The following is a 26,601-nucleotide window of genomic DNA, read 5'->3' as shown; positions in this document are numbered from 1 at the left end:
TAATGTAGGAAATGAATGCAAATGCGGAAATAGGACCACCGCATAGATTACCGTATGCGGAGAAACTCTCAATCGCAAGGCGAACACATTAGATCAACGCGTGGATGTTACGGTAATCAGTCGTATGCGTCCATCGCATGAAAGTTGCGTTCGTCGAGCGATTGCAGTCATCATGTAGAGTTGCGATATTAAACGAATGCGGCCATTGAATGATTGCGGCTAGGAGACAACGCAAACTAATGGGATCAACGCAAGGTAGGTGGAATGAACGCATCAACGCATCTACCTCGAGAAAATCCAAAAGATGATGTTGACGTTTCACCTACCACCCATTTTGGGCCTGGCAACAGGTCATAAAGGACTTAACGGCAGCGAACTTGTCAGACTCAAAGCAGTCAATTAATGCTGTCGGCGATCCAAGCTCTAATAAATAGAAGGCCATGAACAGAAATTCAAGGAATCCAAGGTTTTTTGCCTAAGGTTCAACTTAGGGCGAATCCTTATGGTCCAGAAAAAATATGCGTGAGAAGACGCTGAGAATTCTTCACCTCCTTCATCCATTCCGCAGTGACGATCGGAGCCTTTGACCGGAGCTAGATCTTGAGAGAGTCAGCTCTTCCGCCCATCCATGGCACCATCGCCAGCCTTGACGCACATTCGCTGGGAGAAAATCTTTGCTTCCAGCCGGTTCATTTCTTTTTACTTTCTTTCCTATATTGTATTGTATAACATTTTTGTGAAATAAGGAATTAATACAACTTTTTTTTCAATGCACTTCTCTGTTTTCCTTCAACTCTATCTCCATCTTCTTTACTTTAGCATCTTTACTTTCATTGCAAACATTAGTGAGATTGCTTGGGTATTGCATACTTAGTCATGTGGATTAGGGATATGAAGTATGTAGCAACCTAACGGGAGGTGTGCGTTGTGTGAGTGTGTGAATAACCTTATTTTCTTAGTGTGAAGTTGCGGCAATGCCTGTCTATAGGCTAACGCATTGCTTGTCTATGATAAAGTCAACAACAACCAACTGCCTGAGAGGGTAAGTGGTTGGTCGCATTAAACAATGTATGCATTGTTCACTAGAAATAGGATAATCTTCGTCAACCAAGTTCATGCGATTACCTTGTCTATGAGCACATCATTCATCATTTAGGCATATCAGGAGAGTAGTCTAAAAACCAAATCTAAGACTCGAGAGAGCGGATTGGAACGCATAGACAAGAACGGGGAACTTAGAGATAAGCTCCATTTGTTACCTGCATCGCATGCACCCTAGGAATAGGAATGATATTATGTGGTCGCATATTTGTGTGGATGTCTTTTTGTCATCGCATAAATAGGAATAAAGGCTTATGTGTAGGCCCTGTAGACTGCATATATTGCATGCGTTCTAGCATTAGAATCCGTAGTATGCACACCGAGAGGTGGTTTGCTATTGTATGTGGGTTGCATGATCGCATGGCTTGCGTTGACTAAAGTTGCCCTTGCGGTCACTCTTAAGGGTTGCAATGAATTCATCTCCGCATTTTATCTATTTTGCCATACATTTATTTCATGTCAAGTGTTGTCGTATCTCTACCTCTCATGTATATTCTCATTGCATTGTCTTTAGATAGGAGTAGGAGTAGGAGTAGGGGTAGGATTAACTTAGCAACATCCCTTCCATTCTTTTATTTAAACTACTGCATGTACATCACCACAAACATATAGTTACAAGTCCCTGTGTTCGACCTCAGATTACCCGAAAAACTTGCGTTGGAATTATACTTGGTTCTAGCGCAAGAAAACTTGTGGCAAGATGCATTGTCATCGCATACATTCATTAACGCAATATCATTCCAATGCATGACCATCGACGCATGACTATTAACACATATCTTAGGAACATGCATCGTATAACGCGTCCATGGGATTTTGGTTGTCGAATAAAATTGACTTCTAATTTCCCGTCATCAGTGACCTCAGAGAAGTTGATGGGCTTCAATGTAAGACATTGAGGGATAGAGATAGATCAATCCAAGATTGATGCCATCCAGGAGATGCCAAGGCCAAGGAATCTACACGAGTTAAGAAGTTTGGAAGGACGTCTAGCCTACATCGAGAGGTTTATTTCCAACTTGGTAGGGCGATGTTAATCCTTTCAAAAACTGATGAGAAAGGGAGAAAAATTTGAATAGGATGGGGCCTATCAAAATGCCTTTGATAGCATACAAAGGTACTTGCTCAATCCGCTTGTCTTAGAAGCCTAGTAGGGCAAGCCATTGATACTGTACATCATAGCGCAAGAAAGATCGCTAGGGGCATTGTTGGCACAATATGGAGAGAAGGGAAAAGTGTATGCTCTCTATTACTTGAATAGGACCTTAAACGGGGCTGAGATCAACTATTCTTCTATTGAGAAAATGTGTCTTGCACTCTTCTTTGCTATAGATAAGTTGAGACACTACATGCAAGCCTTCACAGTCCGTTTAATTGCAAAAGCCAACCCCAACAAATACATTCTATCTAGGCCCATTATCTCGGGGCATTTGGCCAAGTAGGCAATCATGCTTCAGCAATACGACATCGTTTATGTACCGCAAAAGGCGATTAAAGGATGAACATTGGCCGATTTCTTGGCAGATCACCCGGTTCCATCATATTGGAAGTTAAGTGAAGACTTGCCTGACAATGAAGTTCTTTTCACAGAAATCACGGGGCCTTGGGTCATGTTCTTCGATGGTGTGGCTCGGAGAAGTAGTACGGGGGCAAGTATCGTCTTCATTTCTCTAGAAAAGCACATGTTGCCTTATAGCTTCACGCTTGCTGAATTATGCTCAGACAACGTCGCTGAATACCAAGTCTTGATAATTAGCCTCCAAATGGCTTTAGAGATTGGGGTATCTTTCATAGAGATTTTCGGTGACTCAAAGTTGATAATCAATCAGCTCTTACGCTAGTACAATGTGAAACATGATGACTTGCAGCCTTACTTCATTTATGCTCGACAGTTGATGGGTAAATTCGAAAGCGTGACATTGGAGCATGTCCCGAGGATAGAAAATAAGAAGGTGGACGCTTTGGCAAACTTGGATATTGCCTTGACGGTTCTGAATGATGTACCTCTTAGTATATCTCTTTATCGAAGGTGGGTTGTACCTTTAGTCGAGATCACATGTGAAGAAATGAATGCGATATTAGTCTACTTAACCAACGAGGAAGACTGGCGGCAGCTCATTGTAGATTACCTTGAGCATGGAAGGCTTCTAGAGGACCCTTTCCATAAAACTGGTATCCGAAGGAGGGCTACGCATTTCATTTACTACAAAGGGGTTTTGTACCGCCGATCCCTTGAAGGACTATTTCTGTGATGCCTTGGAAAAGAGGAGTCAACGAAGGCTTTGGAAGAATCGCATTTAGGCGTATGCGGGGCACATCAATCCGGACCAAAGCTACAGCTCCAATTGAAAAGGATGGGTTACTACTGGCCAGGATGATCCAGGATTCGATGGAATACGCAAAGAAGTGCGAAGCTTGTCAATATCATGCAAATTTCATTCATCAGCTGCCCGAGCCTCTGCACTCGACTATAGCCTCGTGGGCTTTTGAAGCATGGGGGCTTGATCTGGTTAGCCCTATAACACCTAAATCATTAGCAGGGCATTCTTATATCTAGCCATTGATTACTTTTTAAGATGGGTTGTGGCTATCGCTTTAAGGGAAGCTAAGAAAGAGAATGTGGTGGAATTTATCCGCACTCACATCATTTATCGGTACGATATCTGCCATCGAATCGTGATAGATAACGAGAGACAGATCTCCAATAGCTTGATGGACAGGTTCTGTGAGAAATTCAAATTCAAGTAATACAAGTCGTCCATGTATAATGCCTCCATGAACAAGTTGGCAGAGGCATTCAACAAGACGTTGTGCAACATGCTGAAGAAAATTGTTTCTAATTCGAAAAGAGATGGCAGGAAAAAATAGATGAAACGTTGTGGGATTATTGCACCACTCATCATACACCTACAAGAGTCACTTTATACTCTCTCGTTTACGGGGTAGAGGTTGTCCTTCCCTTGGAAAGAGAAATTACATCACTAAGAATGACAGTACAAGAAGGATTGACTATAGAAGACAATGCTAAGCTACGTCTCCAAGAAACATTAGACGAGAAACGACTAGAAGCTCAACAAGCGTTGGAGTGTTACCTAGCGCGAATGTCTAAAGCTTTTGATAAGCACGTAAAGCCTCGGTCTTTTCAAGTTGGAGATCTAGTGCTAGCTGTAAGAAGACCTAATATCACGACAAGGCATACAGGAAATAAGTTCATACCTAAATGGGATGGACCCTATGTCGTCAAAGAAGTCTATACAAATGGAGCATATAAGATTGTTGATCAAGACGAACTAAGAATCAGCCCAATCAATGGCAAATTTCTCAAGAAGTTTTACGATTAAACAAATCTAAAAAAAATAAAAAATAAAAAGAAAAAAATTCTTTTGAACTACGTTATGACTTGATCCCTATCATCATAAAGGGTACGTAGGCAGCTTAAAGAAATTTAAGTTCAGTCACCCAATTGAAAAGTATATACATACATGAGTCTAGTTGCATAAAAAAAAAGAAAAAAAAAAGAAGCAAAAATTTAAAGAAAGCTTCAAAGTGACGGAGAACATCATAAAAGTATATACATAACGGAGAACGTCATAAGCTCAAAATTTTGGCACTACAATCTGGCAATTAAAAAAGGAGGAATACAAAAAAATTCTTAGGCCACTAACTACTGGTGTAGGCCTAAGTAAGTAAGATAAATGACATCAAGGTACCCAGTTGTAGTTCCCTAGCTCTTGTTGCATGGCTTCTAACATTTGACGTAATATATCTAAAGCCTTGACGTCTTTATCAGAGAGGGTTGAGGTGGTCTCAATCTCGTTTATTGTCCCTCGCATTTCTGAGGAGTCAAGCTTATGTCGAGTCAAAAGGTCTTCGCTCTCGAAAATCGGCTTGGATATTTCGTGTGAACAGAAGATCTGTTTGAAACCATTTAATTTTTAATTTTTAGTTTTTGAAAATCAAACCTATTTCTCCTTGATTTCCTACAATATTTTTCATTTTTATTAAATAAAGAGTTGAATTCTTAGTAAAATTTAAAAAGTAAAAATATATTGTTTAGAACATATACTTAATTTACAAAAAAATTAAAATTAAAATTAAATGATGACCAAACGGAAACTACATTTTAAAACTTTGGAAACTAAATGCATCTCTTCAAAACTCAAATTAAAAAAGTAATTGAGTCTTTCACAATTAAAATGGCTTGGAATTTTTTTTTTTTTTTAAAAAATACATAATAGAAAAATCTTTATGGAAGTGCGGGGAATCGAACCCTGTGCCTCTCGCATGCAAAGCGAGCGCTCTACCATATGAGCTACACCCCCTTATTTGATTATAGGATGTTTAAAAGTATTGAAATTTGTTAGTTTTGATACGATATTTTATTTAACACTTTAAAACTGTTTTATGGTCTTAATACTACTGTCTCTAATCCTGAATTCTTTTTTAAAAAAATGTTTTCTTGTTAAATTTATAAGAAGGTAACCAAAATTCTTAAACTTAATTAATTGATAAACAATAACTTTTAAATGTCATACCATCTTAGTTTTCTTGTAGTATCTAGATTTCAAAATTTTGCTTGATTTTTAAAAAAGTGAGTAAAAAAAGTGAATAATAACATAGGGATTTATTAATGGAATTACTGTTTATAAGTTTAATTTTCGAAAACAAAATGATTGTCCAACAGACCTAAATGTCATGTTTATATTGTTATACACACAAGTTGTGATGTTTAATCGTCAATCAAAATTATAAATACATGCCAAAGTGAGTATAATTCAATCGACATATAGTATATATTAGCAACCGTAAAGTGTATGTGGTTCATTCAAATTTCCCTACCTCCAATTAGAATTCAAATGCCAAAGTACTTAGCTTCAAAGATTAAAATATGAGAAATTCTTATCAATAGAAAAATCTAAAAAATATTTACATTTGATAAGAAAAGTTCCAAAAGTGTTTTGTACTTTTGAAACTTTTTGTTATAAAGTATAAATATTTTTAAATATTTTTTAGTTTTAAAAAGACCCCTTAAAATATCGACGTCGATATCAATATCAATATCAAAATTTCAATTTTATGGATGACGATACATCAATATATATCGATATCAATTCAAACAAGTTTTTAAAACTATTTAGATAAATAATTAAGTCGTTTTTACTCTTAAACTAAATTATAGATATTGTAATTAATATGTCTATTCATATTGGAATAAAAAGATGATATTTTATTTATGTTTACAAACATATACAAAAGAGATTAGAGATATCAATAGATTTTTAATATCGATGTCAAATCTTTCAATTTAGTGATATATCGACACGTTTATTTTTTATAGAGTGAGATGTGAAATTTTCATTATTATTTCAAATAGATAATGAATGTTGAAGAGTACATATATGGACACGTTGATAAGAACACAAAAGTGGGTTTGTAGGTACTAATAATAATGTCACCCTATAAATTATTATATTCAAATTATGCAAAAGGACAAAGAAAAATAATAATGAGTGAAAAAGAGTCCCATGTTACCATGGAGGACCAACCACAATATACATACATCATTGCTAAAGAAATTTGGTTGTCTTCTAGCTTTGATAAGAAGACCACAAACTTTGGAAAATTAATTATATAATAACTTTTATCTTATCTTGGAAGCTCTCCCAATGATATATATGTGTGAGAGAGAGAGGGGAATTAATTTTGATCCATCTTGTTTTGAAGCCCTAATAATAGATGTTGATTTAAGGGTTGTTTGGACTGGTGGGAGAAAAAAATATATTTTTTAAAAAAGTCATTTTTATTTATTATCTTTTTTATTAAAAAAAATTAAATACATTTAAAAGTATTTCAAAATCTACTCCAACTTATTTTAAAATGACTTATTTTCAAAATTAAATACTTCGTTTTCATCTACAAATTTAAATTTTTTTAATTAATAATTATTTGTGATGGGTAATAATGAGTAAATGGGTTTTTAATCCAACTATATATTTAAGTTAGCAAAACATTACTAAAAAAACACATCTAACCTTCCAAAATAAATATAGTACTAAAGACATAAAAAACACAAATGAATAGAGTTTAATTTGCTACCCAATTTTAATTCTGAAGCCAATAAGCACTTCCTATTTAGTATATTTAATTATTTATAGTTATTTATGATTATGATCCTAGAATTTAAAGAAATGCACTATATAAATTCTTTAATCATGAAAACGTCATTCATTATGTATTATGTAACATTTTCTCTAATAAAATTATTTTTCCTCTGTTCTATGGACGTAGTTAAACACACTGTTAGTGACACACTAAATATGTGTATTGATTCTCTATTATTTTACGTTTTTTCACATTCTTTATTTGTCGATTTCGTAACAAATTCTAAAAGGTAGAGAAATCTTTACGGAATGCAACACGAGCATCAAATTTTAGTACTATCATTGTCACCAATAAGTATTCTCTTCACTCGAATTTTCTTGGGTTTTAGTAAAATATTAGAAGAGTAGTTATTCCACATCAAACGGTTCAAGAAAATTAATGGACTCTAAGCACTATAAAAGGTGTCTACTTTGGTTTCAAGTCGTCTTAGTGAGAAACACCTTATGCTTGAGTGTACTAACTCTAGTTAAATTTCTTTTATGTATTATTCTCTAATCTAATAGTAGAAAAAGGAGTGTGAATAGTAAAAAATTTTGAGAAAGTGTTTTTGTAATTGAGATCGAGAATTCTGTGTGATTGCAACAATTTTTTACATAGTGAATTTTTTTCTGTTGGGTCGTGGTTTTTCTCCCATTTTCGAGTCTTTTTTTCAATGTAAATCCTTGTGTTTCCTTTTTTTTTAGTTGTTTTTTCTTTAATTTCTCGATTAATTTATGCTTATTATTCATGCAACAGAAGTAGGAGGCTTTTTCCAACAAAATCCAACTATATAATCATCTGTTTATTCATTTATTTTTGAAGAGAGAATACCACTCTATGGGCCATTATAGCCCACCCTATGTTTGGAACTTCAAATATAATAGTGTTGTTTACAACTATTTATAACCTATAATTTACTAAGGAATACTATTTTAAATCTCTCTTTGTTACACTATTTACTATTTCCTATCCATATTCTTTTTTTTTTTTGTTATAGTATTTACTATTTCATACTCAGACTAAAATAGTCAGAACCTCGAATATAAATTTCTATAACTCATGGACTATTATAACTCTCATATTGTTATAACATTCATATTATAGTAACCAATTTAGCGTCTCAAACGCCTCAAATTTTTTTTTTTTTTTTTTTTTTTTTTAATATAAGAGTTAGGTATCCATTATCCCTATAGTTTTTCAAGATTTTCGACACGTGTAAGTACCCTCCAAATTAAACATTGTACCAACCAAAAAATACATTTTTTTTTTAAGTATTGGAGGTTGGTAGACTTTGAACATCAACAATAAGGGGTAAAGCAAAAGGAAAGTAATAAAAATGAAGATTAGTCACATGCCATGTTTGATAGAGTAATGCCAAACAATAGATGCTATTGATGTTCCCTTTGGGCAGCTCACAACCAATTATCCAATCAAATAATGCCACCACCACAAAAGTTTAGTTCATTAAAGCTAATCAATATTATATAATAATATATCCACATGTGGTTGAGAATATATTCATCAAATATGAAAACACTAAAGTAATGTTTGTGTATGTAAAGAATAATAAAGGACATGAGCTAAGATAAGGCCAGATAAGACATTTTTTTTTTTTTTTTTTAAAAAAAAAGTTAAATTTGGATTTGTCTATTACTAATTTCATTGGTTGGAAATTCACTTTTTAGAGATATAAGATAAATTTTAAAATTTGAAACACATGCCTATAAAGTATTTTTATATATTTTTACTCTTCTAAAATTCGATTATGAGTATCAAAACATTTTGTCTTTTTTTAGCACACTTTCAAGACATTTTATCTTTAGTTCTTCTAAAATTCTTTTTTTTTTTTTATTATTATTTGTATTTTTTTCTTCTAAATTCAACTAAAAGATGACATAAAAATTATTATGAATATGAGTAACCTCGAATTTAAAACAAAAATTATTCTAAAGAAATCATTATCAAAACAAATGTTGAGTTATTTTCTATTTTTATACCTCTAGATATATTTAATGTCTTCTAAAAAAAGATTAAAAGTTAAAGAAGGTTAATATTTAAAAATTTATGTTGTTATCCTTTTGAAAAAGTACTTTTGAGCCTCTACCATTTATTCCAATACTAGTTTTCAAAAATAAATAAATAAATAAAGTATTGGTCCATAGGTTTTGAATCTAGCTTCTATTTAGTCCTTAGATTTCAAAACATTATACATTTAGTCCTTAAGTTTTGAGTTTGGTTTTCAGTTTAGTGTCTACGTTTCAAAATGTGACAATTTTATCTTTGACATTTGAGTTTTGTTTCAATTTGGTCCCTAGATTTCAAATTTTACATTTTTAACCTCGATTTTTCACTAAATACCCGTTTTTCATCTTTAGTATTAAGGTATATTAATAAATTTATGATAATTAATATAATTAAAATTAGAAAAATTTTTATAAATAGAAAATTTTTATAAATTTTTATACTTTATATAGTAAAAGGTTCCAAAAGTACATAGCAAAAAGTTTCAAAAGTACAAAAAGTTTCAAAAGTGCTTGTACTTTTGAAACTTTTTGTTATAAAGTATAAATATTTTAAAATATTTTTTATATTGAAAAAGACCCTTTAAAATTAATTAAATTTCACTATTTTTCATCATATTTAAAATTAAATTAAAAATTCATTTCATAATTATTTTAAATTAATTAAGAGACATCAACTTCAATGTTTGGAAGTGTGTATTTAATGAAAAATTGAAGTTAAAAATGTAAAATCTTGAAATTTAGGAACCAAATTGAAATAAAACTTAAATCTCAAGGGTAAAATTATAATATTTTGAAATTTAAGAACTAGGTTGAAACCAAACTCAAAATTTAAGGACTAAATGTATAACATTTTGAAAATTAAGAACCAAATAGAAACTAGATCCAAAATCTAGGGGTCAAAAAAGTATTTTTTTTTTTTTCAAAAATAAAAATAAAGAGATAAACACAAACACTAAGAAAAAGTTGCTTTACAAAACGTAACTCACAAGACTTTAAAAAAAAGGTCTATTTCCAGTTAAATTTTACACCAAAATGGCAAATGGGAATATATAAACTATCTTCAATTTGTTTCTAAGTATGGAAGTCAATCAATAATAATTTCAATAACTATTACGAATTTTAAATGTAGGTAGTTGTGCGTTTGTTGGTGATTTGTCGTCTTAGAAAAATAAAGGTTTAAATGTTGTTTTAGTTTTTGTACTTTTAATTTTTGTTGATTTTGATCTTTCCACTTTCAAAACGTTCACTTTAGTCTCTATACTTTGAACTTTGGTTCATTTTGATCCTTGAACATTTAAAAAGTGACTATTTTTATCTTTTAAAAGTGAAAATGAAGGACCAAAATGACAAGTTTTCAAAAGTATAAGAACCAAAATAAACCATAGTTAAAAGTACACGAACTAAAATGAACATTTTTTAAAGTATATAGACTAAAATAAACTGCAGTCGAAAGTATAAGGACCATAAAGAATTTAAAAATATAAACACCAAAATTAACTAAAATAAAAAATATAAGAACTAAAATAGTATTTAATTCACAAGACGCACACTAAATATCTATTTCAATTTACTTATGAGAAATGGAAATGTATATATTATCTTCAATTTGTTCGTTCTCTATGAAAGTCAATCAACAATAATTTCAATAATTATTAGAATACAAACAGAAACTAGAAAATTGAGAGAAAGCATAGCAAGACTTTTGAGACCAATGATATATTATTATTATACATACACACAAGTCAAGTGAATCATGGTCATTGGACAGATAAAACAAAAGAAAATGCTCAATGAACAGTTCAACAAACTTTGAAAAGAGAGAGAGGAAAAAGAAACAATAATGAGTGAAAGAAAAGGGATGTGTGAAATGGGGAGAGGATGCATAGAATGAGTATATTGGAGTGTGAATAATAATAATAATATGTTAGGATCTTTATTCCCCCATAATTTGGAAAACACCCTAACAACTATATCCCCTCTTCTTTATCACACAAATACAAAATTTTAAAAAAATAATTCTTACAAAAAAATTAAATTGTCACGTGACAATATTTGATTGGATGCAGCTTGAGATGCATAGTACTCATAGCTGCACCAGATTTTTTCCTAATTTGAAGAGAAAAAAAAGTTAGAATCTCGTCTCTATGATTTTAGAAGATAAGGTTTAATCTATATAGTTGGTTAAAAGGACAATGATTGGGTGCAATCTAGACTACACTTAATTTCATACTCCCCTTGCCTTTACATTGTAAAAATATAATAATTTTTTTATAAAAAAAATTGATACATGGTAGCATTTCAACAATACTTATTTGTGTTACACAAAAGATAGGTGCAACCAAAATTATACCCAAGGGATCTTCATAAATGGATTAAATCGTCATAAATACATAGTTTCTACCGTGAAACTATTTACAAGGGATTTATCAAACCATGTTATAAATCATAGAGACAAAATTCTAACATTCTCTAACTTATATGGACTAAATTTATAATTCTATATATATATATATATATATTTTGTACTTTTAACACTAGATCTATTATATTCTCTTCACTTTCAACTTTTCAAATTTAGTTTTTTTTTTTTTATATATTTTAAATCATTCTTAAAATTTTAATTTTTTCTTTAAATTTTAAATCAATCTTAAAATGAGTATGGAGTAAAGTTAACTTTTATCTGCTTTAGTAAAATAATAAAAAAAAAAATTTTATTGAAGGAAAGACATAGTGTAAATATATTTTCAAAATTTATAGGACAAAGTTGATGATTCTTTTTCTTTTTTCAAGTAAACTTTAAGCTAAAATATAGTACAAACTGACATTTAAGAGATTATTTATATATAGAGAAAACATAGATGCTAAATTGGACATTTGAAATTACATAATCGAAAAACAAAATGAGTTGAATGTGCCAAACCGATACATTAACATTAAAATAATAATTATATGAGTTTTTATATTGAGTAATAATTGATGAGTTGTTTTAATTTGAAACTAAGAGAATAATCAATAATAATACAATGAAGTGAAGCAAAGGTTGGTCCTCTCTCCTTGGCTTTTATTGTTATTTATAAAGTCCAATCCCCTTCTTCCCTTACCTCTCTTGTGGAGTCTCTCAAAGCTTTTCAATAATGGAAGGTGTGATTCATTTACAAAGCCATCTGCTTGACTACACAGTCTCACTCTTCAAAGAGGTCAGATATCAACTAGAGCTAAAGAAGCCAATTTTTCCCCTTTTATTCACAAATGAATGTGTGGGTGTGGATAAAATATTTCGACTCAAAAGGAAGATTAGCCTTATCAATTAAGTTCGGTTCGTATTCGGAAAAAAAAAAAAAAAAAAAAAGAAGAAAAAACTACTTGAATCCATTTTTTTTTTAATTTTATAAACTTTGTTTGTATCGACGGATTTATTTTTTTACATTTGTGTCATGTTTACTTAATACTAAATTGTTTTTCCTAGAACTTAAGTGTCTTATCCACTAAAACTATATTAGCATTTTCGAGGAAAAAAAGGGTAAAAACTACCTTTTCGCAAAGGTAGGAGAATTCAAACCACAGACTTCTTGATGTCATTGAGCTATACTCGTTTTGATAGAAAAATCTTATCATAATTTTTAACATGAAATGTATAATTATTTTCATTTGTAATATTTGTGTGTGATTTTTGTTTAGGGATACTTGAATGATCAATTTAAAGAGCTTCAGAGTTTGCAAGATGAAAGCAATCCAGATTTTGTGGTGGAAGTGGTTTCTATTTTCTTTGAGGATTCTCAAAGACTTATCAATGAACTTGCTAAAGCTCTGTATGGGGAAATTAATTATTATTTGAATTAATTGGATTGGATATATTTTACATTAATTCTTCTTAATTTATCTCTCTATAACTTTTTTTTTTAAAAATTGTTGAGACATAATTTTATATAATATATTTTATTTCTATCCTTGTTTTGATGATTATTAAAGAGAATTAATTCCTTTTCCATTGCTCTTCTCAATAACAGTGACCACAAATGTATTGATTTCAAGAAAGTTGATGCTTATGTTCACCAGTTGAAAGGCAGCAGCTCAAGGTTCATTATTCACTTTTTTTTCCCCTCTCTTCTTCATTGTCACTTCACTTTTATCTTTAATCTTATAAGGGATGAATGTCAATATCGACAAATAGTTTACATTTTATTTTTTAAATTCATTGACATGATCGGATAGGAAAGATTCAAAGTTCTAACTTCTTGATTAAGCATATGTAACTTAACAACCAATTGATTTATACTCGAACTGACAATGAATATTTTTTATTCGACCCTTTAATATTAATTTGTTTGGATGAAAATGTACCTATGTTAATAAAGTTTTTGGTTAAATAATAAGCTTTATATGGGTAGTAATTAATAAGTATTGAACTTTAAAAACTTTTATAATAGGCTATTTGAGCTTATATTAAGAGTTAGTAGGTTTATGTTGATATAACTAATTCGCTAATGGTATATTATTTATACCACCAAATGGTTAAACTTTCCAAAATCATCCTAACACCAAATAATTAAATAATATAAATTAGTTATTCGAAATTATGAGACATAAACTTTCCAAAAATATAGTTCTAACCCACGAGGCAACATAAAATATTTTACCTAAATATAGAGATTATTAGTCTCAATTAAAAAAGAAAAATTGAAAATATAAAGAGAGAAAATATAATAAACTTGAAATTAGCTTGGTTTTTGAGTGTTTGAAATAACATACAGCATTGGAGCAAACAAAGTGCAGATGGCTTGCATTGCTTTTCGCACCAACTGTCAAGAGATGAATATTGAAGGGTCAGTTTTTCTTTTTAATTTTTCTCTGTAATTTTGAAAAAAAAAAAGATTTTAGTTCATATAATTTCAAAAGTTAGAATATAGTCCTTATAGTTTGATAATACCTCATAATAATATCTTATAACTAATTCGGTTAGGACTACTTTTGATGATTTTATCAAATTATATGGACTAAATTCTAATTAAAATTGTAAAACTCTAACTTTTTTCAAACCATAGGGACCAATTTTGCAATTTAATCATTTTTTCCATTTTTAATATTTTTTTGTGTATGTTTTTTTCTTTTTTTCCATTTTATCTTATACCCGATAAAATTTACCATTTATAGTATTAATTAATTAATTATTCAATTATATGATTTGGAAAAAATTATAAGGGAAATTAGAATTTAGTTTCTATAGTTTATAATTAGAATTTATTCCTCTGTTTAAAAAGATTCTCATGAATACTGTGGTTTAGAAGGTTTTATCAAATTGTAGAGACTAAATTTTATATTTTAAAGTTATGGAGACTAAATTGTAACTTTCTTTAAATTATAGAGACTAAATTTACCGTTCAACCAATAAATTTAATCAAATAAGCTAAAGAAAACACCTAAAAAATTCTCTCTAAAGAACAAAAGAATTTTGTAATGGGAATTTTATGATTTTTTTTCTTCCTTTTAATTTTGTAGGTGCCTAAAATGTTTACAACATGTGAAGGAGGAATTTGCTTCGGTGAAGAACAAGTTGGAGACTCTCTTTAAGGTTTTTTATATTAACTTTTGTTGGATAATAATATTATTTATTTCTTTAGATTTGTTATGTTTTTTAATTTTTTATAAAAGTAATTTTAAATGATAAAATACTGAAAATATTTTTAAATATAATAAAATGTTATTATTTATATTGATAGACATCTACTAATATTGATAGATGTCTATCAATGTTCATCACTAATAAATAATGTAAATAAATTATCTCATTTTCTGATATTTAAAAATAAACTAAAACCTCTCTTCTTCATCACTGTTTTCAAATTTTAAAATCCTTGATTAGTTTTAAAAAATAGATAATAATTAAACTTAGAGTTTTTATTTTTAATGGAAAGAAAAAAGTTATGATCAAATCCAAAACTGTTAATTATATTTGATTGCCTCATAAAATAGGAGCATAATTTTTTATTTCTTATTATTATTATTTTTTTTTTAAATTTGACATTGCAGCTAGAGCAACAGCTTTTGGATGCCCATGCCTCAAATCCAATGTAACAAACCACCAACCAAAACACAATAAATTAATGTCTATGGAATTTTGGACTTGTAAATATATCATATTCTAATATCTTTTTTTTTTTTTAATTATTATTTCTATCTTGTTTCTTCTCTTTTCCCTCTCTTTCAATTTTATCCTTTTTTTCCCCTAAAGTTGTTTCTCTAGTATTTTCCCCTTTTTCAATGGTAAATGTTGGATGTATAGTTTTAAAAGATTTTGTTTTTCTTTTCTAGCTTATGTATTTGATAGTTATGGAAGACAAAACAACCATGTTGTGTTAATCAAATTAGATTATATATATACATTCAGTGGACATTTATATATATATATATATATATATATATATATATATTGATTATTTTTAGACGAAAGGCCATGTCATATAAATTAAGATAGTGATAGATGATAAAAATGTCATCTTCAAAATTTACTTTTATAACTCGTTCACAAGCACATTTTTATCCTCACTCAATTTTATTTAAAGATTCATTATGAAAATCTATCCATATAATAAATAAAATAAATGAAATTTGTGGAAAGACGGTCCTAGGTAATTGATCTCAAATAACTAGTTTAATCAAGAAAGGTATTGCAACATATGCATGGCATAGGCATGGGGCTCGCTTGGCCATTGTCAAGTGGCGGTTAGTATTTAGTTACACAATTAGAACACGTATGTGTCACAATCACACTCACGAAAGGTTCACAAAACCATTGTGTGACACTTGTTCACACTCATGATTAAGTCAACCAATTTTTATTCAAATAGTCGATGACACAAGGGTCGTATCCTACAACCTCCACCATCGTTTAGGAGAAAACGGAGTTCGAGTAAAAGGTCATCGCAAATATTTGAAAGCATATTTGGGAAAATGATTTTCGTACGTTGGAAAGCAATTATGGTACAACTTTGAGTATGAAGGTGTGATGATTAGTCTTACCCCGTATAACATATTATAAGCATTTTTGTAACTTTCACTATGCTTCATATGAAAATGACAAGAAGTCACTAACAAAAAAAGTACAAAAAAAAAAAAAAAAATTGCAAAATGAAATACATTATCAAAGTAGGTTTGTTTAGGATGTCTTGTGTTCAAACCTCTACATTATTGTTTCCTCCCCCAATTAATTCATTTCCACTTGTTTGGTTCTTCTACGTATTTCAAGCCCACAAGTGAGGGTGAGCGTTAGATATTATAATTAAATTTATCTTTATCTATCAGCTTAAGCTTTTGGGTCAATCGATTGTTTAAGATACATACATGAAAGCATGATAAAAATGGGTTAGTTTGGGCATGTGGTCATATGCCCTGAACAAGTATGACTATGACAGCAATGCATCTAGACATCGATAGACTTCCATATATAGCTATTGTCCGAACAACAATACAAGTCTATGATTTGAACTTAAACTATTCATAATAATAGTTTACCTTTAATAGATACTGATACAATTTTATCAACAATAAAAATCTATTAGTGTGATAGGCTTCTTTCACTAATAGACTTCTGACTTTAGCAATCTATTGATAGACTGTAATCATTTTGATGAGTGTTTTTTTTAATGTGTTGAAATTTTTTAGATTTTTTACCATAGTTGGAATTAAACTTTACTATATTTACCAATAGTTTTAATTTTTACTACATTTATTGTTATAAATTTAGTTGATTTTCCTATATATGTAACCAGCAAATAGGTAGATTCAAGATTATTTTAAACCTCATCTCTCTCTTACATTCATTGAACTGGCAGCTTCATTGTCCTTTAAGGAAGCACTAGCTTGTCTTGTGGTGAGCAAAAGGTTTTTAATTTTGTCTAAAAACAAACAAATAAATAAATAACCTGTCCATATACAAATCTCTAGCAAAAACAGATTCCCTTATCAACAAAGTCAATCCCCTTTTAACTATAATTTATGGCTTCTTCTTGGGAACATTATTTCATTTCTACACATGCACTTCTTACTAAAAGAATAATAATTAATAATATTCATGTGGATAAGTTCCACCCTATCCTTTCAGTATATATCCACTTATAATAAGTTCAACACTTCAAACAAACTTCATGTGCTCTTTCTACGACACACCTACCTTAACACAAATACAAATGCATGAATAGGAGCATTATTCAAAATGATTTTAAATTATTATCAAACATGTTTTTAATAATTTAGAATTATTTTGATGTTATTTGAATTTATATTTATATATCTACTGAAATTTATTTGATTTTTTTTTTAAAAAAAAGAAATAGGTGTATTGAAATATAAACTAGATTGACACATTCGTAGTACTTTCATCATATTCCATTACTTGTGACATTAGTGAATAAAAATTGGGGTACAAAAGAATCTTTTTCCATGGTGATTTTGAAAATGATGGTAGGAGTGATTTTAACCATTTCAAAATTATCACTCTCAAACATGTCCTAAGCTATTCTAAGACATATCATTGTTTAGTCATGGTCAACTCAAGATGTCTTGATTCAGTTTTAAGTTTTTTTTTATAGTACCTTCTCTTTAGCTTCTCACGGTTACTAGCTAGACGTGTCCACACATAGTGATAATAAAAGTTCAATTTTTGTTCTTAAAAGCATTTATATTATGTTGTATTTAACACTTGAGTTCAAATGTATCAAAATAAGTATAGCTCAATTGATATAAGACTTATAATATCAACCATCTCAGAGTTAGAGATTCAATTCTCCTGTCACATGTTCTAAAAAAAAGCTTGAGTTAAAGTGTACTTAGTTATTAAATTTTGTATTTTGTGTCATTTTCATTACTCGATATATTGCTAATTATGAAAGATAAAAGAGCCAAAATTGAAAAAAACAAAAACAAAAAAGTTTTCCAATCAATTCTATTTTTATTATTTAGGTTTTTTTTTTTTTTTTTTTGCTTTAAAATATTAAACCTCGAAAATAAGAAAATAGTAACTTAAAAATTGAAGCTTTGAAGCTTTAATCAATTTGAAGATTTGGAAGACTAAAGCTTCTTTAAATTCCACAAGATTGAAACTCTGATCGATCTCAAGATTACAATTTCTTACAGATTGAAGACTTAGGAGTTTTAAACTCCATTCAATGTCTAAAAAAGTATCAAAAGAATATATACTAGAGATTACACCTATTTATATTACAAATCAAAATGAATACAAAGTTTATTTAACGAATCAAATTTCTCCAAAAATCTCTCATTGAACATTTTTTTCCAACTTATTTTAAGATATTGTTTGATATATTATTTATTTATTTATTTTATGTATTGTCATAAAAAAAATGGTGACACTCTTGGAGTTGTTGAACTAAGATAAAGTTTTTGTTTTTATATCCATATTTAGGCTTAACTTACGTGTATTTTAACTAATCTCACACAATAAATTTATTTTATCATACAATAGTTGGGGGCCAAAAAAGTTCGTATGATATAGGTAGAGTCGCAACCATGGATATTAAAACCATTCCTCGAGGTTATTAATAAACTCGTTGGCTACTAAACCAACATATATGGTTCTTTCAAAAAAAAAAAAAGTATTTTTTAACACATGAATTGAACCTGATACCATTTTTCTTATGCAAAACAAGAATAGAATAATATTGAGTATATTAAGAACACGCTTTATTAGATTTAAAATGTTTGCTTACTTTAAATAAAAGTTTAAGAATTTTGGTTACATTCTTATAAATTTAACAAGAAAACATTTTTTTGAAAAAAAAAAAACAGGATTAGAGACAGTAGGATTAAGACCATAAAACAATTTTAAAGTGTCAAATAAAATACCGTATCAAAACTAATAAATCCAATACTTTTATGAACATATTATCCATCAATTAAGGGAGTGTAGCTCATATGGTAGAGTGCTCACTTCGCATATGAGAGGCACAGGGTTTGATTCCTTACACCTCCATAGAGCTTTTTTATTAGGTATTTTTTTTTAAAAAAAAAAAATCTCTAAACCATTTTAACCAAGCGAAAGACTCAATTACTTTTTTAGTTCGAGTTTTGAAGAGATGCATTTGGTCTCTAAAGTTTTTAAATGTGGTTTCTCGTTAGGTCATAATTTAGTTTTTATTATTTTTTTTTGTGTAAATTAAGCCTATGTTTTAAAAAATATATTTTTACTTTTAAAATTTTACTAAAAATTCATCTCTTTTACTTAATAAAAATGAAAAATATTATAGAAAATAAAGAAGAAATAAGTTTAATTTTTAAAAACTAGAAATAAAAAATTAAATGGTTTCAAAGGCCCTCAATTATCGAATTTTTCATCGTAGGTATAAAAGTTATGTTGATGTTTTTTTTATTTTTTTTATTTACTATTTTATATCATTACATGAAAGTTTGAAATTAGAAAAAAAAAAAAAAAACAAAAAAACAAAAAAATAGTTAAAAAATTATCTTTTCCCACATCCCATCTCCCTCTTTTCTCTTTCTTCCCCTTCTCTTCTTCTAGGATGCCTTCAACTGCCCTTTTTAGTCGGTAGATATTTATGTGAAAGCAGAGACATCATTGTTCGTTTTCTTCATTTTCTTCCTTTAGTGCATATTTGAAAGTGATTTAAAAAAAAAAAAAAGTTAAAGATCATTTTTGTCGTAGCTAAAATCACTTCAAAAAAAATACTTTTTATTATCCAAAATTAATTGGATGTTTAAAGTTCACAATTTAAGCACAATTTTTATACTAATAAAATCGATTTTGAGTGATTAAAAATATTTTTCAAGTGATTTTAAAAATGACAAAAATGATTTAAACAATTTAGGAATCACTTCCAAACATGTCATCAACAATTATAAATGTAAGCAATCTCATTCAATATGGTGTCTTGCTCTTTCTCGAGTTAGAAGTGGTTGTTGAAATAATCATTTTAGAAAAAGAAATTTGACACGGTAAACTTAGATTCCTTGTTATGCATGCACTGTGATGATAGATAATGTGTTACAAGCTCATGTTGCCATAAACTTGTAACGCTATTCTTATATCTTACATTATATGAACAAATATGAATATGAATGATTGAACAAGTATATGCGTTAAAAACATAAATTTGGTGACGAAAATGGAATGTTATGCTTTGTTATTGCTCATGCACACTTTATGTGATACTACTTCTAAATATGCGTTGTTAACTATATGCTTGCAGTATGTAGTATGCTATCGAGTAATGCGTGTCACAAGTTTCCTTGCGCTGAAACCAAGTATAATTCCAACGCAAGTTTCTCAGAATAATCTGAGGTCGAACACAAGGATTGTTTTCGTCAATACGTTACTTTTGTGATACATGCGACCAATTTTACAATTAATAAAAGATTTAGTTTGTACATGAATTTAAATTGCGTTGATAAAATAAAATTGCGTTGAAATTAAAAGTGCGTTAAAAAGTAAAGTCCTAAACTAATATGATACAAGATACTATAGGATCTAATGGCAACACTAGAGAGGGTGAATAGGGTTGACTACCAGTTTTTTTTTTAAAATAATTTTATCTTCGAACAATGCTCAATAAAGTTAACCCACTAATTTTATTAAAGAAAATTTATGCAAGACAAAACTTAAATCATGCAAGCTATGATAACTTCAAATTTAAAGATAATTTAATCAAGGATAAATTTAAATAACACACTAGAAATTAAATCATGCAATTAGGAAAGATTAAAAAAATAACTAAGATAAGAAGTAAAAAATTTAAAAACAAGAAATAAAAGAGAGAGGAAGAGAAAACACCAGGAATTATAGTGGTTCGGCAAATTGCCTACTCCACTCTCTAAGACTCCTTCTTGGGTATTTCACTAAGTGATCCTCTTGCAGGTGAGGACCAAACCGACACACGACCCTCTTTTTCCTAGGCTACTTTTTACTGGTTTAGGATCAAACCAATTTCTTTTTCTCACAACCCAAGGTGTACCCACACTTTAATACAATTCCCAAAAATTAAAAGAAAACCTTACAATATTACCTCTTGAAGGCTAAATACACAAGTTGAGCACTCAGAAAAAAACTCACAAAAATAACTCTAGGCCAATTTAGGAGCAAGGAGGACAAGAGGTTGAGAGTAGAGAGAATTGAGAGCTTAAGACTTGATAGCTTTTGGTGTGTTTATGAAGAGTAAAATCAAGTCGAATTTATAGACGAGGGGGATAAATTTTGGCCATTGGATATGATTGCAAATGGAGGGTAGAGATTGAATAAAAATAGAAAAGGAAAGGATTTGAAAAGTAATTTTGAAAGATTGGAATTATTGAGATTTGAAGAATAAAAAGGATTTGAAGGATGAAAATTTAGGAAGAAAATCAAATTTGAAAAGGTTGAAATTTGGTGAGAATTTGGAGAAAATTGGATCAGTAAATTAAAGGAAAATAAGAAAATAAAAATGAAAATAAAAAACAGCCGGATGATATAAGCACCACGCGCATAGGAGAGGAGATTGAGCGTCACGCGCCGTATTCTGTAAAGAAATCGCAGGCACATGCGGCGCACGCGCGCGTCCGCTCGTGAAGTTGTGTGACCGCCACTTGTCATTATCTCATTCGTCCACGGTCGCCACGTCACTACCACATCATGTGCCACGTCAGCAAAAAGTGACTGGTTGGAGTGTCACGTCATCTGCCATGTCATCAATATTGACCGTTTGTGTGCCACGTCAGCAAGGTGCCACGTGTCACTGCCACATTGGATTTACTTTCCAATTTTCTTTTGCTTATCACTTTCTTGTTTGAACTCCGATTTGAGTGATTCAAATTGCGTTGGAATCGTCTTTCCGAGCTCTACAAGGTAATGACTCTGAAACACTGAAAATGTTAGTACAAAAATTCTGAGTTTGTTATCATCAAAATACTTGGTTTGATTGAAAGTCCTAAAGCTAACAATCTCCCCCTTTTTGATGATGACAAACCATCATAATATCAAAAATACTTCTCCCCCTTTTGTTATCAACAAAAAGACATACAAGTGATTTTTCTCCCCCTTAATCATACAAATAATGCTACCCCTCAATAAATTATGACACATAAATTCATAGAAATATGAATAATGCTTCCCCTATCAAACATAATTAGGCAATTCTAATAATACCAAGTGCAAGTCTAAAAAGGCTTCTTCATTTAATGCCTTTGTAAGAATATCTGCTACTTGGTTCTCAGTATTAATATAATTAATGACAATATTCTTATTTTGCACATGCTTTCGAAGAAAATGATGTCTAATATCTATATGCTTTGTTTTAGAATGTTGAATGGGATTTTTAGTTAAATTAATTGAACTAGTATTATCACAAAAGATTGATACTTGTTCAAAATTTAAACCAAAATCACGCAATGTTTGTTTCATCCATAAAACTTGAGAACAACAACTAGCAACAGCAATATATTCAGCCTCAGTGGTAGATAATGCAACAGAATTTTGCTTTTTACTATACCAAGATACTAAAGAACTACCTAGAAAATGACATGTTCTACTAGTACTTTTTCTATCAGTTAGACTACCAGCAAAATCAGCATCAGAATATACAATCAAATCTAAAGATGCATTTTTAGGATACCATAAGCCTAAATCAACGGTACCAAGTAAATATTTAAAAATTCTTTTTACAACATGCAAGTGCGATTCTTTAGGACATGATTGAAATATATCAGAATATACAATCAAATCTAAAGATGCATTTTTTTTAGGAGATACCAGTAAAGAGCCCAAATCAAACACAGGTACACACCTTGAGAAAAAGTAAAATATTTAAAAATTCTTTTTAAACAACATGCAAGTGCGATTCTTTAGGACATGATTGAAATATATCAGAATATACAATCAAATCTAAAATGATGCATTTTTTAGGATACACATAAGCCCTATAAATTATACAACAGGTACTCAAAGTAAATCATTTAAACAAAAATTTTTTAATCATACACTGACAAGTGCATTCTTTAGTGACATGTCACTTGAAATTCTAGCACACATGCATACACTAAACATACATATCATAGAGCCTAACTCGCAGTTAAGTAAAGCAAGGATCGATCATTAACTCTCTATAAGCTTTAATATCTACGTTTTTACCTTTTTTAATCCATCAAACCGCTTTGTAGTGTACTCTCATCGGGGTCTTTGCTACTTTTGTATTATCGAACTTAAAACCTTTGAGTAATTCCTTGTGTACTTCTTGATTTTATGAAGATTTCATCTTCAAGTTGTTAATTTGAAGTCCAAGGAAAATTTAAGTTTCTCCCCATCATGCTCATTCTCAAACCACTATGATACACATTGAAAATTCTTCACAAAGAGAAGAGTAAATAGCACAAATGTAATATCATCAACCATAGATTTGCACTAATAAAATATCGTTATTCTTTAATTTAATAAAAGAGAGTAATCAATAAGTCCATTTATAAAACTATTGTTTAATCTATTATACAAAATATTTACTCCAAACGGTCATACCGAGCTCTAGAGCGTTGTTAGAACCCATAAATTGCTTTAGATTATAATTTACAAAACATGAATTTGGCATTTCAAAGCTTTCACACAGAGGTTGTTCAACATACAACTTCCTCCATTATGAAACCATTTAAGAAAGCACTTTTTCGCATCCATTTGAAATAAAGTAAATTCTTATGAGATGCAAATGCAAGCGCATGCGAAATAGATTCTAATTCTAGCAACAGGAGCAAATGTTTCCTCATAATCTACATTATCCTTCTTCTTGACTTAGGCTTGAGCAACTAGTCTAAGCTTTATTTCTAACAATATTACCAGATTCATGCCCATTTTATTTCTAAATCATCATTTAGTACCTATAACAGAATGATCACTAGGATGCGGGACTAGTTCCCACACAATTTATCTTCAAATTGATTTAATTCTTCTTGCATAGCAATTAACCAGAACTTCATCAGATTCAACATCTTTAAAAGACTTTTAAATTTGAGACAACAAAAGCAACATTATTTAAATCATTTAAAGAAGAGCGAAATTCTTACCCCTTGAGATACATCACCTATTATTAACTCCTGAGGAAGGTGGATGGCAGAATCTATCACTGAAGGGAGGGATTTTTGGCTCTTTCTGAGCATTCATTATATCGCTCTTCCTATCTTTAATACTAAAGATCTTCACAAGGTTTTCTAATTCATCATACCAGCAGATACTTTATTAGTGGCAACATGTTTTCATCAAAAACAACATTCAATTGACTCTTCAAGTACATGAGTTCTTTTATTCAAAATCTTATGCTTTACTACATGTAGAATATATCCTAGAATATTGCAATTTCCGTTTTGCACTCAAAACTTTCCAAGTTCACATCTTGTCTTTCAAAATAAAACATTTGCAACCAAAGACTTCGAATAGCTAATATTTGGAGTTTTATTATATTAAAAAAAGCTCATAAGGAGTATTTATCTAAATATAGGTCTTATTAAAACACGATTCATTACATAAGATGCAATATATAACAGCTTCAGCCCACAAAAAGATTTTGGTAATCATATATCATTAAGCATAGGAGGTAGCTAATTCTTGTAAAGATCGATCTTTCCTTTCTACTAACAACCATTTGTTGAGAGTGTTTTTGGAGAAGAAAATATCATGAGAAATTTCATTTTCTTCACAAAAAATTTACTCAAAAAAAGCATTTCAAAATTCTCCTCCATGATCACTGCCTAATTTTCCGAAAATCATAAAAACCTTTTTCATTTTGAATTCTTTTTGAAAAGCTAATAAAAGATTTTAAAGCTTCATCCTTATGAGATAAAAATGAAACCCAAGTAAATCTTGAAAAATCATCAACTATAACAAACGCATAATATTTTCCACTTAGACTTGCAAACTCTAGTAGGTCCAAAAGGTCCATATGTAAAGCTTGCAAAGGTCTAGAAGTAGAAACCATTTTCTTTGGTTTGAAAGAAGACTTAATTTGTTTACCCATGTGACAAACATCAACAATTTTTACTTTTTCAAAGTTTAATTTTGGAAGACTCTAACATGGGATTTCTTAGAAAATATTCGAAATTAAATGCATGCTAGCATGACCTAACCTTCTATGTCATAACCACGAATTTTCATGCAATGCGAGTAAACATTTATTTTCTATTATAGGACAAAATCTAATAGATCAATAGTATAAACAATTCTATCCTCTCCTTCTACAAACCGAACTTATTTTCCTACATGCATTTTCTATTGTAACAATTTTTATCAACTAAAAATTACTCTATATCCTTTATCACATAATTAACTAATACTTAATAAATCATGCTTAAAACCATCAACCAACAAAACATTTTCAAATAAGAAAATTTGAACCGTTACTAATATTTACCTTTGCCAACAATCTTACCCTTTTTATCGTCGCCGAAGGTAACGTATCCTCCATCTTTCTTTTCTAGGTATTTGAATTTTGTGTGGTCCCCATTCATATGTTTTGAATATCCACTGTCCAAGTACCACTTATTCTTTATGGATCTCAAAACATAACTGAGAGAATTAATTCTCGATGTAACCTTAGGTACCAACTTATTTCTTTATGGTCCTGGGAGTTTAGCTAACAAAAATTTAGGAATCAATCTCTTTTTAATTCAATAATATTGATTTTTCTTAAATTGCATGCATAAGCTTTATGCCATGTTTTCCAACATGCACAACAAATAATGAAACTTCTTTGACAAAGTAGTTTTTGTAAATTCAAGATTTATAACCTAAGCCACTTTTTATCAAATAGTGCATTTGTGCTTACCCATCATGATATCTAAATTCTTTTTCCCATTTGTAAACTTTAAAAAAAGTAGCTGAAATATTTCTTATTTTTATTTTCTAATAATTTATACTCTTCTTTTAAAGCATGCAAATTTGATTTAGATAAATCTAGATCTTTTCCCCTAATGTCTCATTTTTTTCTCTGTTAGATTATCTAGCTCAAATATATAAAATTATTTAGTGTCAAGAGCTAATGTAACATTTTTTCTTTCCTAAGAGACATATATTTGCAACCTAGTTTTTTCAAATTCAATTTAACTTCATTTATATGCATCAATAGACTTCATCAAAAGTAAGGTTTTCAGGACTTACCTATCACTCGTTCCGTTCGTCTCCAAAGTCATAACGTCATAGATTTGCTACTTCCTTCCTCGCTTTCAAGATTTCGCTTTCACATCGCTTTCGTTCCAAGTAGCGCTTCATGGCCTTACCTGCTTTTCTTGAAATGAGCTTTTTTCTTTTGAGGACAGCTCCACTTCATGTGTCTGGGCTTTTGCATTCAATAAGATAATT

At 29.9% G+C, this 26,601-nt stretch overlaps 1 protein-coding gene and 1 non-coding gene across 3 annotated transcripts; one reads left to right on the top strand and one right to left on the bottom strand.

Moving 5' to 3' along the window:
• Positions 1–5,350: 5,350 nt before the first annotated feature.
• TRNAA-UGC lies at positions 5,351–5,423 on the bottom strand. The gene has a single exon. It is a non-coding gene; the product is annotated as a tRNA-Ala (tRNA).
• Positions 5,424–12,282: 6,859 nt separating this feature from the next.
• Positions 12,283–15,579, top strand: LOC120071745 (histidine-containing phosphotransfer protein 1-like). Of its 2 annotated transcripts, XM_039024120.1 has the most exons (6): positions 12,298–12,463; positions 12,945–13,075; positions 13,274–13,342; positions 14,018–14,089; positions 14,763–14,835; positions 15,294–15,579. In XM_039024120.1, exons 1-6 carry the CDS (start codon positions 12,401–12,403, stop codon positions 15,336–15,338), a joined length of 453 nt encoding a protein of 150 aa, XP_038880048.1. In that variant the 5' UTR covers positions 12,298–12,400; the 3' UTR covers positions 15,339–15,579. The 2 variants fall into 2 exon arrangements, with proteins under 2 accessions (XP_038880050.1, XP_038880048.1); XM_039024122.1 differs by lacking the exon at positions 14,018–14,089 and having other exon boundaries at positions 12,283–12,463.
• Positions 15,580–26,601: the final 11,022 nt, after the last annotated feature.

This window comes from Benincasa hispida, chromosome 2 (assembly GCF_009727055.1).
Source record: "Benincasa hispida cultivar B227 chromosome 2, ASM972705v1, whole genome shotgun sequence".
Taxonomy (NCBI): Eukaryota; Viridiplantae; Streptophyta; class Magnoliopsida; order Cucurbitales; family Cucurbitaceae; genus Benincasa; species Benincasa hispida.
The sequence above is the reverse complement of the archived record's forward strand: the minus strand, read 5'-3'. Positions and strand labels throughout refer to the sequence as shown.

Bases quoted from the DNA above. Each gene is read 5' to 3' on its own strand.
- LOC120071745 (XM_039024120.1), top strand. From the start codon at position 12,401: ATGGAAGGTGTGATTCATTTACAAAGCCATCTGCTTGACTACACAGTC. The intron at 12,464-12,944 runs GTCAGATATCAA...ATTTTTGTTTAG, and splicing joins CAGTCTCACTCTTCAAAGAG to GGATACTTGAATGATCAATT. The intron at 14,836-15,293 runs GTTTTTTATATT...TTGACATTGCAG, and splicing joins AGTTGGAGACTCTCTTTAAG to CTAGAGCAACAGCTTTTGGA.